The 16,080-nt window shown below is 47.5% G+C and overlaps 1 protein-coding gene across 16 annotated transcripts in view; it reads right to left on the bottom strand.

Moving 5' to 3' along the window:
* The window catches only part of Arap3 (ArfGAP with RhoGAP domain, ankyrin repeat and PH domain 3), a 29,124-nt gene that overhangs the window by 4,849 nt on the left and 8,195 nt on the right, over positions 1–16,080 (bottom strand). For 15 of the 16 annotated variants that reach the window (XM_027398038.2, XM_027398045.2, XM_027398044.2 and 12 more), the window contains 19 exons: positions 15,905–16,025; positions 15,631–15,815; positions 15,441–15,547; positions 14,765–14,964; positions 14,576–14,661; positions 14,271–14,453; positions 13,973–14,108; positions 13,245–13,361; positions 12,658–12,805; positions 12,459–12,561; positions 9,304–9,523; positions 8,604–8,667; positions 8,235–8,398; positions 4,936–5,148; positions 4,024–4,129; positions 2,817–2,964; positions 2,467–2,535; positions 954–1,028; positions 749–863 (listed from right to left, as the gene is read on the bottom strand). In XM_027398038.2, coding sequence (XP_027253839.1) covers positions 749–863; positions 954–1,028; positions 2,467–2,535; positions 2,817–2,964; positions 4,024–4,129; positions 4,936–5,148; positions 8,235–8,398; positions 8,604–8,667; positions 9,304–9,523; positions 12,459–12,561; positions 12,658–12,805; positions 13,245–13,361; positions 13,973–14,108; positions 14,271–14,453; positions 14,576–14,661; positions 14,765–14,964; positions 15,441–15,547; positions 15,631–15,815; positions 15,905–16,025 — 2,560 coding nt within the window. Of the gene's footprint in view, positions 1–626; positions 864–953; positions 1,029–2,466; positions 2,536–2,816; positions 2,965–4,023; positions 4,130–4,935; positions 5,149–8,234; positions 8,399–8,603; positions 8,668–9,303; positions 9,524–12,458; positions 12,562–12,657; positions 12,806–13,244; positions 13,362–13,972; positions 14,109–14,270; positions 14,454–14,575; positions 14,662–14,764; positions 14,965–15,440; positions 15,548–15,630; positions 15,816–15,904; positions 16,026–16,080 lie in introns of all 16 variants that reach the window. The other variant, XR_004768348.1, reaches the window with a different exon arrangement.

Here is a 16,080-nt window from a genome sequence, read left to right as displayed (position 1 = left end):
GAGGGGCCAAGGAAGGGAAGAAATGTCTGTCTTGGGTACTGAAATGCCTGGGGGAAGTGGAGGTGTCAGGTAGGCAATTGGGTTTCTTAAGTCTGTAGCACAGAGGAGAGTTCTGAACCAGAGATAAAAATGTGAGCTGTCAGCCAGGCACGCTAGTGTGTATGTGTCATCCCAGCACTTGAGCGAAAGAAGCAGGAGAATTTCCATATGTTCAAGGCCAACTTGATCTACACAGTGAATTTTCAGCCCCCCTGAATTAATTTGGATGTCAGTCAGTTAAGGGTTTTTTGTTTTTTGTTTTTTCGAGACAGGGTTTCTCTGTGGCTTTGGAGGTTGTCCTGGAACTAGCTCTTGTAGACCAGACTGGTCTTGAACTCACAGAGATCCCCCTGCCTCTGCCTCCCCAGTGCTGGGATTAAAGGCGTGTGCCACCACCGCCTGGCCAGTTAAGGGTATTTAAAGTCATGGCGAAGAATATAGGTAGAAAAGAAGAAATGGCCCAGTATTGATTCCTGGCCCTTCTAACACTTCAGTCAGGACAAAGGAGGAAAAGGAACTTCCTTTGAGATAGAGAGGAAAACTTTGCTGAAGCCAAGAGAAGAAGATTGAGAAAAGGAAGCATCTACCTCGTGAACACCTTCTCTTGTGGATGAGTTGACTAGTAAAATGGCCATTACATTTGGCAACAGAGAAATCACTGATGACCTTGGCCATGTGTCCACACACAAAAATGTGTGATCATGCTCACCAAGCTCTCCGTGTTCAAGAATTTCAAATGTCACCCACAAGTCTGTCCCTGATGTTGTCCCTCGCATCTCCAGCACCTGGTTACTCAGTTCCTCAGCAGTCAGTGTTGGGGACACCTAGCATACAGACAAGAGAGCCCATGCTGATTAAACCATTGCACCCACCCCTCTCCATCCTCCTCTCCCCTCCAGTCCCTAAAGACTGACCTTTAGGGTGACACAATTATCCGGGAGCTGCTGTTCTATATAAACCTCCATGATGAGGTCTCCAGCCTGGGACAACTGGGGGAGGGGCAATAAAGGAGGACAGAGAGGTTACAAAAATACCCACATGGAAGAAGGCCTTCTATGTACCTCCCCCAGCAAAGGTCTCCCCCAGATCTCCTTCCCAACATGCCTTGGGCCTTTGATTGGGGAACTGTGTATTTAGCCTCACATGGTGTCACCTCAGGTTGTGTGATACAGTGGCTTCAAGAAGAGGTTTGCAGTCAAGACTACTTACTTTCCTTCTCTACCATTCACCTACCATGACCTTGAAGAAGTGACTCCAGAGCCTCAATTCTTTATTTGAAAAAAAAAAAAAAATGAGACTACCTACTTAAAGGAATTGTGTGGTGCTAAAATGAGATTAGAGATGCCTGGAATTTAGGATGTCCTCAGCAGTACTTGCTATTGTATTTTAAACAATATTCTTCCTGCCCCACCCTAAATCTCCCAAGGTCCCACGATGGCCTTCAACTCTGAGATAGGTCTCATATAGACCCAGGCTGGGCCTACTTGGTATGTAGCTGAGGGTGATCGTAAACTTTTGATCTTCCTGTTTCTACCTTCTGAGTGCTGGGATTACAGGAATGTGCCACCTGTTAGGATAAAGTGCGTGGGGAACCCTGGCGGATTCCGTGCCAGGCAAGGTTGACAGAGGCAGAGGGACAAACATGCCAGGCAGACAGAGCTTAAGTGAGAAGTTTGAAAGGGAAAGAGGAGAAGGAAAGAGAAAAGAGGTAAAGAGACACAGAGACAGATAGGACAGAAGAGAAGAGGGAGACAGGAAAAGTCCAGTCTGCCCCCAAGGAAACAGAGCAGGAAAGACAGCGTAAGTGGGCAGGGTCTGTCTTTTAAAGGAATCCTCTGCACCTTCATGCAGACTATGTAATCATAGAACCCTGGGCTGACCAGGGTACTGCCTGAGTGCATTCTGCCAGGTGACAGGGACAGGCAAGCATAATGCCTGAATCCTTACCCACCACCATGCCAGGTTTTTTTGTGGTGTTGGGGAGCCAACTGAGGGCTTCCTTCATGCATGCCAGGCAAGCGTGTCATCTGAGCTACATTTCCATCCCTGGCCTGCAGATATCTATGTGGCTGAACTCTTGATCCTCCAACCTCCACAACTCAAGTGCTAGGATTACAGACAGGACTACCACACTTAGAAGGTGGATGCTGGGATATATTTCAGTGAGAGAACGCTTGCCTAGGCTATGTGAGGCCCTTGGTTTTAATACTCAGTATCATGAAGAAAGTGAGGTACTGAAGAATCCTCATGATGGCGTAAATGGAATAAACACACTACCCAAAGCACTTCCCTCCTGGGACTCCCCATCTATGGAAGAGCCAAGGGTCAATGTGCAGAAAGACAGACTGAAAGGAAGCTTTCTTCAGTGAACAGAGGCTCATTTCCTATGATGCTGTCCACTCAGTAGTCTAAGGTGGGGCAGGTTACCTGCACATCCTTCCAGGTGGTGATGAGACTGACCTCCAAGTCGATCTGAGCTGCCTGGTCAGAGTCAATCTGCAAAAGGGCCAAACGTTATTTCAGAGGTTGCTAGGAAAGGAGGGAAGCGGGGCACATATCAAGGTCAGAGGGGAACTGGATAAGAGTGTCGGAGACCTGAAGAGCCAGGAATCAATGGTCAGAGGATGTTGGGGTTGAAACTATGGGAAAGGCAGCCTGGGACTCTGGGAGGAGGTTGCCAATGCAAGGGTAGGCGAGGGTTTGGGAATATGGGCTCAGACTCTGAGTCCACAGGGGTAGGGCAGAGGGGTTGTATGGCAGGGTTAGGAAAGCCTTACATCAAAGACAGAGATGTAGCCGTCGATGAGCTCCTGTAGTATCCGCACCTCATGCTCTCCCCGCCCATCCGTCTGGAACACACTAGGTGCAAACAGCAGGGCCAGGTTTCGTGTGCACATCTGGTTTAGAGCAGCACACTTCTGTACCCTGCAGAGAGACAGGCACCAGAGTCAGGAGGCCAGCCCATGTTCACCCCTTCACCAACACATCCATTAATCTGGCAGACACTTACTGTCCCCTACTGTATGCCAGGGTGCTGGGGATACGTCAATGAATAATACAGCACAGGTCTTAAGGGGCTTTGAATATCTCAGAGACATAGTAAAGGGATGGGTGGTTGTTAGTCGAGCAGGTATCCACAGTTTTTTTTTTTTTTTTTTTTTTTGGTAAAGGACTGGAATAAATACTTTAGGCCCTCAGGCCATATACTATCTGTTGTAACTTCTCAGTTTCACTGCTGTACTGCAAGAGAAGCCATGGGACTCAGAAATGAATGGGTGTGACTTTATACCTTACAGAGTTTTATTTGGAAACCCAGGCAAGGGACTGGATTTACTAATGGTACTGTAGCTGGCAAATCTCTGTAATATTGCCCAATCAATGCAATGTAGCCTGGGATTCACCCCCTTCACAAACCTTTTCTCCTAATAGCCTAGTAAAGGTAGATCTGCATCTTAATAATCTTCCCACCATCATGATGATGGACTAAACCTCTGAACTGTAAGTGAGGCACTACAATTAAATGTTTTCCTTTATAAGAGTTGCCATGGTCATGGTGTCTTTTTTTTTTTTTTTTTAGATTTTATTTATTTATTATATATACAACATTCTGCTTCCATGTATATCCGTACACCAGAAGAGGGCACCAGATCCTATAATGGATGGTTGTGAGCCACCATGTGGTTGCTGGGAATTGAACTCAGGACCTTTGGAAGAGCAGTCAGTGCTCTTAACCTCTGAGCCATCTCTCCAGCTCCGGTCATGGTGTCTTTTCACAGCAATAGAAACCCTAAAATCACATGGCTAGAATGGGAGAACCTAGTTAAAACCTAAGTCTTCATAGTCCCTAAATCCATTCTCTGAACCTTTAGCTGTTACCATCATGTAACAGCTATTGGTGAAATTAATTAATAGATGAAACTGTGGCATTGGTTTGAAGTGTTGAAGGCTCGAGACAGGACGCTGGGAGGGCCTGACTGTACTAACCGATAGAGATGCCCGATGAGGGTGGCCAGTGTTCGGCGGTTTACTCGAGGCAGGCAGCCAATCACTTCTTTGTATTTCTCCAGGCGCTGATTCTTCTGGGGAAGCTCTAGGGAGAGAGGAGAGGAGAGTTGGAGAGGAACCAGGAAGAGAGGATGGAGGCTGAGGGCAGAGATCTTCTGAGAAACAAACCCAGGATGAATGTATCTCTCTCTGCCTCCTTCCTCACTGTGTTGGTTAGTTTTTGCCAACTTGACATAAAACTAGAGTCACCAGGGAAGACAGAATCTCAGCTGAGGAATTGTCTCCATCAGATTGGCCTCTGGGCATGTTTGTGGGGGCTTTTTTCTTAATTAATTATTTTTCTTGATTAATTATTGATGTGGAAGGGCCAAGTACACTATGGGTACTTTCTGACAGGTGTCAGAAAGAAGGTTGAGCAAGTCATGGGGAGCAAGCCAGTAAGCAGTTTTCCTCCATGGTTCCTACTTGAGTTTCTGCCCTGGCTTTTCTTGGCAATGGTGGATTGTGATGCAGAAATGTTAAGACAAAAAAAATCTTTTCCTCCCCTGCTTATCACATCATTAGAAAGCACACTATGAAGCCCGGGCGTTTGTGGTGCATGCCTTTAATCCCAGTACTCAGGAGGCAGAGGCAGGTGGATCTCTGTGAGTTCAAGGCCAGCCTGGTCTACAGAGAGAGTGCCAGGACAGGCTCAAAACAATACAGAGAAACCCTGTCTAAATCCCCACCCCACCCCCCACCAAAAAAAGAAAGCACACTAGGACATTCCCCAAGCCATGTGACTGCATGATCACCCAGGGGAATGTTGAGAAGGGGTTTCATTCTCCAGTTCCACAAGAGAGCTTTGTGGATGATAGAAGACAGGAGTTCTCAGTTGAGTCTTGGAGGTACCTGCAGCCTCCCTCCAGCGAGGCAGCAACCTAGCAGAGGTCACAGGGTCATCAAGCTCTCGAAAGAAGCGTTTGAGTGTGTCAGTAACATCTTCTACAAAGTGTTCCCGTGGTCGGAGCTTCACTGACCGGGCATCCCTCCTAAATTCAGCCAAGAGTCGCAGGCTACGGGCCCGAGCACCCCCTTTCCGATATACACCTTCCAGCCGAAGCCCTGAAAACAGCCAGAAGTCTCTGTTGGATTTTGTGTGAAGACACAACACCACCCACCCAGCAGCCCCTCTATGACCCCCATGCTATGTGGCTGCTTGGTCTCAGCTACTTGCTAGACCAGTCTTGGTTCCCAACTCCCTAGTGGAAAGTCCTAACCCATCATCATGCATGGCATAACCACTGTGCTGTAGCTCCCACTTCTATTTTTATGAAATACTCTCTGAAATCACTATTAGGTTGACCTTCATTGTCCACACACTCTAAAATTAAGCATTCATATGATCAACAGAATTTATTTGTAACCCTAATATCAGCAAGTCATTGTTTAGTATTCATGGGTGATTGGATCCAGCAGCCCTTCCCTCAAATGACAAAAATCTATGGATTCAGAGCTGGAGAGATGGCTCAGCAACTAAGAGCACTGGCTGTTCTTCCAGAGGACCCAGGTAAAGGGTGAATTACCAAAACGGAGTCAGGTAAAGATTTTAGGGTATTTATTAGGGAGATGCCTTACTTACTCAAAGCAACCTAGCCAGCCAGCAGGGACCAAGGTAAGTAGAGCAAGCCGATGAAGAAAGGGAAGAAGGGGCTACCATGTGCGTGCCCCTCACTCTTAAACCTTCCCCAAATCACCCAGGCACACCTGTAGCTAGCCCGGAGGAGGCATGGTTAGGGTGTTCCCAACACCCAGTTTCAATTCTCAGCACTCACATGGCAGCTCACAACTGTCTGTAACTCCAGTTACAGGAGATCCAACACCCTCACACAGATATACATGTATGCAAGACACCAATGTACATAAAATACATAAATAAATAATAAAGAAAATCTATGGACATTTAAGTTTCTTATATATAGTGGTGCATTTACATATAATCCTACATAAATCATCTCTGGATTACTTGTAATACCTAATACAAAGTAAAGAATTAAAAAAAAAACGTATACACAGTCACTATAATTTCTTTCAAATGTAGAAACTGTGGCTACAGAAAGCCACGTGTATTTCTGGTTAACTTGTAACATACACAGAGTAAATAAAAAGTCAATTCTTTCTCCCACACACATGTTCCTAGCTAAGGTCTCTGGGTATAAATAAATATCTTTTTTTTTTCTTTTTTGAGGAACTAGGGATAGAAACCAGGGCCTCACACATACAAAGCAAATACTCTGCCACTGAGCTGTGGCCCCAGCCACATCCCTTTTATGAAATATTTAGTTGTGTGTTCCTTTTCTGTTGATGATTTTGCTGTTTAAAAATGCCCCCTCCATTGGGCTGGAGCGATGGCTCAGCAGTTCTTCCAGAGGTCCTGAGTTCAATTCCCAGCAACCACATGGTGGCTCACAACCACCTTGAATGAGATCTGGTGCCGTCTGCCTGCATGCAGGCAGAAGACTGTATACATAATAAATAAATAAAATCTAAAAAAAAAAAAAAATGCCCCCTCCACAGTATGTAGAATATTGGCACGCTGGGTAGTGTTACAAAGTATGAGAATCTTATGATGTGGCTTACAGAGAACATTAAATAAGCTTCATTCAGGTATAAGTTTGTGCTGATCTTGACCTTGAATTGAATGTCAATGAATCAACCATATATAGTAAATAAACTGTCTTTACACGACAAAATGTACCAAACAAGGGTTTTTAAGGATTGGTTGTTAAAAATCTTGTGCCCAGAAGTTCAGAGGACTCCCATCCTGCCTCTCCCTTGGGACTGAGATTCAGTATTCAAGTTAATTAAGTGTTTGCAGTGGCTTTGTAGAACATAACTCATGCAAATAACAAAAGCTGATGGTGTTTGTTTTCTTAATACCCATCTTCCCCAGCAGTCTATGAGCCTGGTTCCCCAACCTTCTCACTGACAGACACATGGTAGCACCTGAGTGTGGCAATACAGAGACCTTAGAGGGAAAGGCGTGGCCACTCCACTTGGGGCCTCAGACTGAATTCCTCATATGAATACTAGTGAAGCTTAGAAAAAGAGCAAGGAGGGCTGGAGAGATGGCTCAGAGGTTAAGAGCACTGACGGCTCTTCCAGAGGTCCTGAGTTCAATTCCTAGCAACCACATGGTGGCTCACAACCATCTGTAATGAGATCTGGTGCCCTCTTCTAGTATGCAGATATACATGGAAGCAGAATGTTGTATACGTAATAAATTTTTTTTAAAAAAAGAAAAAGAAAAACAGCAAGGAGACTGGTGAACGTGAGATTACTAGACGAGGTTACTGCCAAAGTAGGGAGAATGTCATTAGCCACTGACTATCCATTGCCCATGATTGGTAAAATACAAGCCTGTGTATGGTCATAAAGATATCTTTTCCCTCTCTTCAATATTGAGGATTAACCTAGGGCTTTTTCCATGCCAGGTAAGAACCTTATCCATAATCAATACCTTCAGCCCTTTTTGTATTTTTAATTTTGAGATAAGCTCTCATTAAGTTGCTTATGCTGCCCTTGAACTTGCTTCCTAACCAAATGCCTTGAACTTAGAATCCTTCTGCCTCAAATTACTGAATAGTTGTAATTACAGGCCTATGCTAGCAGGCCCAGATGTTTTGTTTGGTTCTTTGGTTGGTTTTGGTGCTGGGGAATTGAACCCAGGACCTGTACCTCTTTGGTTTCTTATGAATTTTTCTTTTTCAATATCCAGCCTCCTAAAAAGAGTTCATATGGAATGTGAATTCATCGGGCCAGACTCCACAAAGACCCAGAGTCCTAGACACTCTCTCTCCCATAAAATCATTCTGTTCAGACCATCAGGGATTTTTGTCCTGCCCAGCTTAGCTCTTGCCTCATAGGTGCCTCCACTCGGTCCACCACATCTCTGAATCCTTACATTTCTTGTGTTCTTCTCACCTCTGAACCAGTGCCACTTCTGAGCAGGGACAGCCTGCCAGGACCTGTACTCATTGCTGGACACTCACCATCTCACTGTCACGCTAGACTGGAAAGTGAGGACCATTGGTTCCATTTTACAGATGAGGGAACTAAGGACAGCCGGTGTCATGTTTCAGGTAACACACACACACCCTGGCTTCTCCCAACCCCTCCCACTGGCTCATTGTTGATCAGTGCCCACTCACCATGCTGTGTTACAAAACTGATGCAAGCATCCACAATGATAGGGATGTCTCCCCGGCTCATCTGCTGCTCCTGCAGCCCTGTGCCACCCCCTCCAGCAGCACCCCCAATGGCTGTATTCCATGCTGCAAAGTCTAGCCGACCTTCCCCCTGCAAATACAGGGTCCTGAGACCCAAGAAGCATGAGTTAGAGCCAGCTTGAGAGATCAGACAGAAGTTGAGGAGCACGTGGGGATGACTTCCCAGAGCTGCCAGCAGGGGGCAACAACACCAAGCCCAGATAGTCGTAAAAGGGAAGCAACTTTGAGGAAGCAGGAAGGAAGGGTTGAGAGGAAGTTGGTTCAAAGGGTCACAGATAAGTAGAACATTACCTTCCTGTCTCTACCAGGACCAAATGCTCCTTTTTGTCTGGAGTTTCAGCTGCAGAGACCACACCTATAGAAGAATCCTTAAACATTATCATCAACATCATCATAGGTCGTTAAGGTATGTAGGCACCAGATTAGCAGCCTTACAAACAATGCTCCACTACACACTACTACACCCATGTTACATATGAGTGCGCAGATGTTAAACATTTGCCTTACACTGTTTGCTATAAAATGACAAAGCTGAGCTAAAACCCAGGTCTCTTGTTCCCAGAGTCCTACAGCATTATTCTAGCATGTTCCTCTTTCGGAAGACAACAGTGAAGACGCATAGTCCCTCATCCTAGTCCCCAACCAGCAAATAATACTTATTGAGTACTTACAGGTTGCCTCCTGCCAGTTTTATCCTGTGATAAAAGTTTTATGTATTCCCTTATTTGAACCTTACTCTAGCCCTTGGAGGAAGGTCTTTCTTTTGTCAATTTTAAGATTAGGAAACCAAGGCATAGAAAAGTTGAGTAACTCTTCCAATGCACAAGCTAGGAATTGATGGGAATGGGGTCTAAATCTAGGTAGTTTGACTTCAGAACTTGTATCTGAGCTATTGCATTCTGCTCTTTCCCATACGAATCCCCAAATAAAAAAGATTCAGTCTCAAACTTGCCCGTGGCCACCCTTTAGCCCTGTCCACACCCCTACTCACTGATCTCCTGTAGACGCCGTAAATGCACCATGTCCTCAGGGGCTGGGGGACCAGGGCCCGGCGCGGGACACAGGAAGAGGTGGTCACCACGAAGGAGGCCGAACCCTGACAGCCAGAGTCCCGGGGCCGGCCCTGAGTGGGAGGGGGACCGTAGCCACAGGCGTCCCATCCGAAGTAACCCAGGACCCAGCAGCTGGTGACAGCTGAGTGGGGAGAACCACTGTTGAGGAGAAGGTGGACATGGGTGGGAAGGGAAAGTAGAGAAAAGACAAGGGGTTGGGGAAGCAAATAAGAGTCAGAAACCATGAAGGAAAGGGGGAAGAAGTGTGATGGGGAGACAGCAAATGAGAGACCGGGGAGAGGAACAGAAGACAGGGAAGAAATTCATTCAGTATATATTCAGCTCCAGCATCCTGAAGATCCTGTGTGGCTGTCTTGCTCCCCCCACCCCCACCCCCCCCACACACACACCCAAACACCTTGTGTTTTGTCTTTTGCGATGGGTTTTCTCTGTGTAGCAGCTCTGACTGCCCTGGAACTTGCTCTGTATACCAGGCTAGCCTTTAACTTACAGAGATCTGCCTGCCTCTTCCTCCTGAGTGCTGGGATTAAAGGTGTGTGATAACCCCACCCAGCTTGTTTTGCTCCCTAAGTTTGGTGGGAGAGTAAGAGTGAGTAGCCAGCATGCTCTACTGAAGAATCACTATGCTTTGGGCAACCCTCCTTGCAGGACACTACAGGGAGGGGTCATGGAAAAAGGGATGTTTTGAGGTCCCACTCAAAGCAATTCTGTTCCAGCTGCATGGGTAAAAAACCTAGGAGGTGCTATTTTTTTTTTTTAAGAGTTTCAATCTGTCACTGCCATTTTCATTAAAAATAGTAAAAATTAACTGCTAGAAAATTAAGATGAGCCGGGCGTTGGTGGCACACGCCTTTAATCCCAGCACTCGGGAGGCAGAGGCAGGCAGAGCTCTGTGAGTTCGAGGCCAGCCTGGTCTCCAGAGTGAGTGCCAGGATAGGCTCCAAAGCTACACAGAGAAACCCTGTCTTGAGAAACAAAAACAAAACAAAACAAAACAAAAAAGAAAATTAAGATGAAGAAGCAAAGATGGGCTGGAGAGATGACTCTGGTTTTTAGAGCACTTGTTACTCTTGCAGAGGACTGAGTTTCAATTCTTAGCACCCACATGGTGGCTCACAACCATCCTCAATGCCAGTTCCAGGGGGTCTGATGCCCTCTTCTGACCTCTGTGGGCACTATGCATACTGTGCATGCACACTGTATACATACATACACACAGACCAAACATTCATATATATATTAAAATATATATTCATATATATTATATATAATATATTATATATCATATATATTATATATTCATATATATTAAAATAAATAAATGTAAAAACTATTTTTTAAAAAAGAAAGGAAAGCTGGGAAGTGGCGACACACCCCTTTAATCTCAGCACTTAGGAGGTAGAGGCAGGTGAGTTGGAGGCCAGCCTGTTCTACAGAGCAAGTTCCAGAACAGGCTCCAAAGCTGTCTTAACTTGTATAATTAGATTCAACAAATAAAATCATTATGCCAAACTGCTATGAAAGATTCAAAATGCTTCCTCCTGAGTTCTGTGCATATCCTATCATGGATTGGAACAAATGATCAGGAAACCATAGCCTGGAGTGTCAGCTGCCGCAGAGATGATAAAGGGAGGTCAGAAAATGGCTCCTGGCCTCTGGACATGAGAAGTCGCAGGTGACATTCAGGGTAGCAGTTTTAGAGAGTCTAGGCAGAGGAAGGCAGCCATAAGAGGTTAAGGAGGAACAGCAGGCTGCACACAACTTTCTGAAAAGTTGTCAGGAGGAAAGGAAGGCACAAGGGTGAAAAGTTGAAGGTGAACAGAACTCAGGGAAAAGCTGTTTTAGGGTGGGAGAGACTGTCGTCATCAGCAGCATCACCACCACCATTATTTCAACGCCCACAGTTAGAGGCTTACTGTGTGTGGGCCTCGAATGTCACTTAATCCTCATCCCTAGGGGTGAATTGTTACACCCACTCTGCAGACACGGAAGAGCTCCTGGGGCTAAGTTGTAGGACTCAGATCTCAGGGTGTCTGGCTCTGAGCCTAAACCTTTTACTTCCAGGAAAGGAGGCTAAGACACAGAGACTGACGATTTCTGAAAGTAGTTTACAGCTGACCATGATGGCATATGCTTGATATTCCAGTGCTCAGGAGGCAGAAGCAGGATTACTTAAAGTCTAAGTCCGGGCTGATCGATGTAGCAAGTTCCATGTTCACCAGGATACATAGCAAGACCCTATTTCATAAGAAAAGAAAAGAAGAGAGAGAGAGAGAGAGAGAGAGAGAGAGAGAGAGAGAGAGAGAGAGAGAGAGAGAAGGAAAGAAGGAAAGGAAGAAAGAAAAGGGAGCTTTTGCCTGTTGGAAAATTTGAGGGCAGAAGATGGCAGCAAGGGAGGGGCGGCTGCCCTGGAGAAGAGGCCAAAACGCAGGGAGGATGGGGCATGAGCTCTAGAGACGTGGGCTTGAATTTTAGTGTTGTGCTTCCTAGCTCTCTGTCCTTGACCAAAAGTATTCCTAACCTCTAAGACTGTGCTTCCTGGGAGCCGGACAGATGGCTCAGAGGTTAAGAGCACTGGCTACTCTTCCAAAGGTCCTGAGTTCAATTCCCACAGCAACCACATGGTGGTTCACAACCATCTGTAATGAGATCTGATGCCCCCTTCTGGTGTGCAAGCATACATGCAGGCATAAAAAAAAAATAAAGCCTGTTTCCTGTTGGGCAGGGTGGTGCACCACATGCCTTTAATCCCAGCACTCCAGAGGATGGGTTATTTGTGATTGAGTTCAGGACAGGCTCCAAAGCTATAAAGAGGAAACCCTGTCTCAAAAAAAACAAAACAAAACAAATAAACCAACAAAAAAGACTGTATTTCCTTCCATAAAATATATTATTAAAAATACCTCCAAAGGTTATAAAAATTAAATGAGATATTGAGTGGCCACTTCTGAAAACTCAGGGCTTGGCACACAGGGCTTTGGCCTGGCAACTTTACCTGTTCGAAGAGAGCAGGGTGGGAGTGGGTGGGGATGGAGATGTTGTTAGATGTTGGAGAGGTGTCTTGCTACCTCACCTTGCCCACTGCACTGATCCAGGCCTCCAGACTGTCTGCTCCATCTGTGGCAAAATGCTGGATTCTTCCCCCAGTGAGGATGAGTTCAAAGGAAAATGGAAACCTGCAGAGAAGATGAGGTCAGGAGGACAGCAGGGGACAATGAGAGTGCTGCCAGGCTGGTCACAGATAAGAGCAGGGGTGGAGAGAGGAGTGTCACCTGTCAAGGTCACCTGGATCAGCAGGTGGGGGGCTTACACCCAGACATACAACATCCTGGGGCTGGAGAAGGCTGAGGGGTTCAGGGCTGCTCTCTGATGCAAACATTTCCAGGGCGGCTCCCAGGACACACCACAGGCGGGGAGGAGCTAAGTGGAAGAGAGATGGAGGAGCTGTCATCGTACCCATCGTACCCATCATCACAGTCTCCATCCCCACGTACTCATTTCACGTCAAGCCTTCTTCCTACGGTGGATACTACAGAATGGTCACAGTCACGCTAGCAAGTGGGTTTGTATTTAAGTATTGTTCTGCAGATGGGAAAACTGAGGCTTGCCATCTGTGCAGCACGCCTGAGTCACACAAGTAGGAAAGAGATAGTTGACCCAGACAGTCTGACTTCAGAGAAGAATCTCTTAACTGTCATCTAGTGCTGTGGCCTGACCTGGTCCCTCTCTCACCCCCAGCATCCCAGCCCACTCCAGGGCACTTTCCTAGCCCAGATCTGGCCTCCTGTCTCTCAGCAGCACATTCATACCTAACCCCCTCTCTACCCCTGTTTCTTCCCACCCCCTGGCTCCTGCTCACCATCCCGGCCCCTGCGTAGGGGTGGGGCTCCAGCCTTGTTGCTGATGGGACCACAGTACAGGAAATTTCTGTAAGTGGCAGGCACTACCACCTCGTTGTATACTCCAGGGGAGGAGTCTGCAGGGGGAAGAAGTGAGAAGGTGAGGACAGTGCAGGGATGGCATGATCCCTTTAGAGAATGCATCCAATGGGACCAGACCATGGGACCCAACTCCACTAACAGCATGGAGTGCAGCCCAATGGGAGTGAGTCCCTCACTACCCAGATTGGAAGAGTGAGACAGGGGACAAGGACATAGACAGGCCTCTGGCCTTGTATTTGACTACTTCTTTCCCCACAGCCACCCAACCAGGCAGGCACTTCAGAGCATGACTATTTTTTAAGTGTCTTGACCTATCTGGCCTGATGAATGTAAGCCAAAAATCATTAAACCAACTACTTATTCAAGCAAGAGGAATGTCCCCAGGAAGACGAGACCCGTCTGGCAGGCTGATGCTGTCAAAATGGCAGGGTACTAACACCTGGATACATCCTGACTATTATAGGCAGTGACTTCGGGCTCTCGTTAGTCATCCCTTGACTTCAGGAAGTCTGGGAGGTTGGGAAACTGCCAAGTCTGCCATTGAGATAGATAGGGGAATGAGGTAATGCCCCCCCCCCAAAGAAACAAGTCATAAGTTGGGTGTGAGGACTCCTAGGGAGAGAGATGAGTTACTTGAGAGGATGACCTGATGGTAGAAGGCTATGCAAGCTGCCATTGAGGGCTGAAGGGGACCAGGGCTCCTCTCCCTCAGTGGCTTCTACACAGAGGAGCTGGGTCATGTTCTTTAGCAAGTTGGGTCCCGCCATAGCTGCACACAGTGCCTACAGGGAAGGAAGGTCTCTGTCAGCCTCATATACAATCCAAGAGCTCCTTCAGGAACTGTCTTTCATCACCAAAAGCAGCCTTTATCACTCAGGTCTAGGCATTCCAATACAGACTGCACCCTGAACCCCCCCCCCACAACACCAACCTGTCCCTTCTACCTGTAGAAGCTGGCTATGATCCGGATGCTGAGGATGGGGCTTCCGGAAGAGACCCAGCTTATACTTTCTGGAGATGAACTCTCCCCGAGGCCCAGGGGCTGATTCTGGGTGCAGCCCTTCACCTGGGGGTAGTGCCCCTGCCCAGAAGCTGTTGGCACGATCATTTCCCAGGACAATGAACAACTACAGGATGACAAGAGGCAAAGATGAGTGACCAGAACTCTCTAGTCCCCAAGCTGGACCCAAAGTCTGCTTTTGGATGCCTCCTTCTGTGCCTCCCCAGACTCTTTCCTCAGACTCCTCACCTGAACTATCTCATTACTCCAGACACTCGTGTCCAGCTTTAGGCTCTGCACCTTGGAGATCCCAGAGCCCAGGGCCCGGTGCTGACCTGCAAGTATGCGAAAGCCATGTGGTAGAGTATTTAGAGTCCTGCCCAAGTTCCCCTGACCCAGTCCCTCTCCTCCCATCTGTGCTTGAGGCCCACCTCTCACCTGCACACTGCTTGCAGATCACCACCCCCAGGTTGACAGCAGCCCAATCTGGGCGGGAGGCCCCGCAATCTGCACAGTGTCGGTTTGCCCGATTTGACCAGACCTTCTCAGCCACCTCGTAGTCAGACAGGGTCTCGGTTACTGCTTCTTGCAGAGCGGCCGCCCAGCTCTGTCGAGCCCCCCCAGACTCGGCTGTGAAGCTGAGGGGTGGACAGCCAGTCCATGGGCATGGACCTCCCTCCACACCCTATCCCAATGGCCATACCTACAGGAGCTACCAGAGGCCACTTCTGGGACAGAAATATTATTTTTATTTCATTTTTGCCAGGGTCTCATCTATCTAAGGTTAGCTCAAACTTACTATATGGTTGAAAATGACTTTGAACTTCTGATCCCCTGGCTCCCAGGGCTGGGCTTAGAGGCATGCACTATCATACCTGATTTATGCTATGCTAGGGATCAGACTCAGGGTTTTGTGCATGCTAGGCAAGCAGCTCAAGCAATGAGCTACATCCCCTTCTTCCTTCCCTGACACCTTGACCTTGCTCATTGAACTCTCATCACCTTATCATTTATAACCCATTGATAATCTTTTGAGGAGGCCTCCAACCCTCTGCACCTTTGTGATCTCCCTTGAAAAGAGCCTAGCCTCGCCTTTCACCAGTCTAGGCCCCACCTGAAGCAACGATGGGGTGTGAGCAGATCGAAGCTTCGACTCTTGGTCTCTCGGACACTGCAGCCTTGCAGTTCAATGAAGCAGATCCCAATGCCCAGAGAGAAGGCCTAGCAGGGTCAGGGGCACACAACACCGTTAGATTCCCAAATGAGCTAGCCAAGCTCATCAGCTCCTGCCCAGCCCTCTTTACCTGCTCACTCTTGTACAATGCCAACTCTCCAGGGATCAAAGCAGCAAACACCTTGGCCTTGTGTCCACGCAACTCCAACATGCCAGTACGGAGGGGTCGTGGTGGGTGAGGGGGGCGGGGATGGCCCAGGAGGCGCTGCTCCTTTAGGCAGGATTGCAATGTGGAGCACCATATGTCACGTTGAGCTGGTGGGAGTGGGGAAGGGGGACAGGAAATGAGATGTGTGCTAACCTAGCCTTCCACGTACCCTAACCCAGTGGGCTCTGGCTCTCACCTTCACTCTCTGTGCGGAACACAAATACTCTCTGACCGGTAACGACCTGGAATTTGTTGTCTTTGCTGCTTCGGGTCATCTCGATGGCAGTCAGAGGGATCACACCTTTGGGGAAGGGGTCCTGGAGAGAAAGCCCAGTGATTCAGGTGAACAAGACCTGAGCTACATGAACTGAA

The sequence above is a fragment of the Cricetulus griseus genome, chromosome 2 (assembly GCF_003668045.3).
Source record: "Cricetulus griseus strain 17A/GY chromosome 2, alternate assembly CriGri-PICRH-1.0, whole genome shotgun sequence".
Taxonomy (NCBI): Eukaryota; Metazoa; Chordata; class Mammalia; order Rodentia; family Cricetidae; genus Cricetulus; species Cricetulus griseus.
Note: the sequence above shows the minus strand (reverse complement) of the source record. Positions and strands in the feature narration are given on the sequence as shown.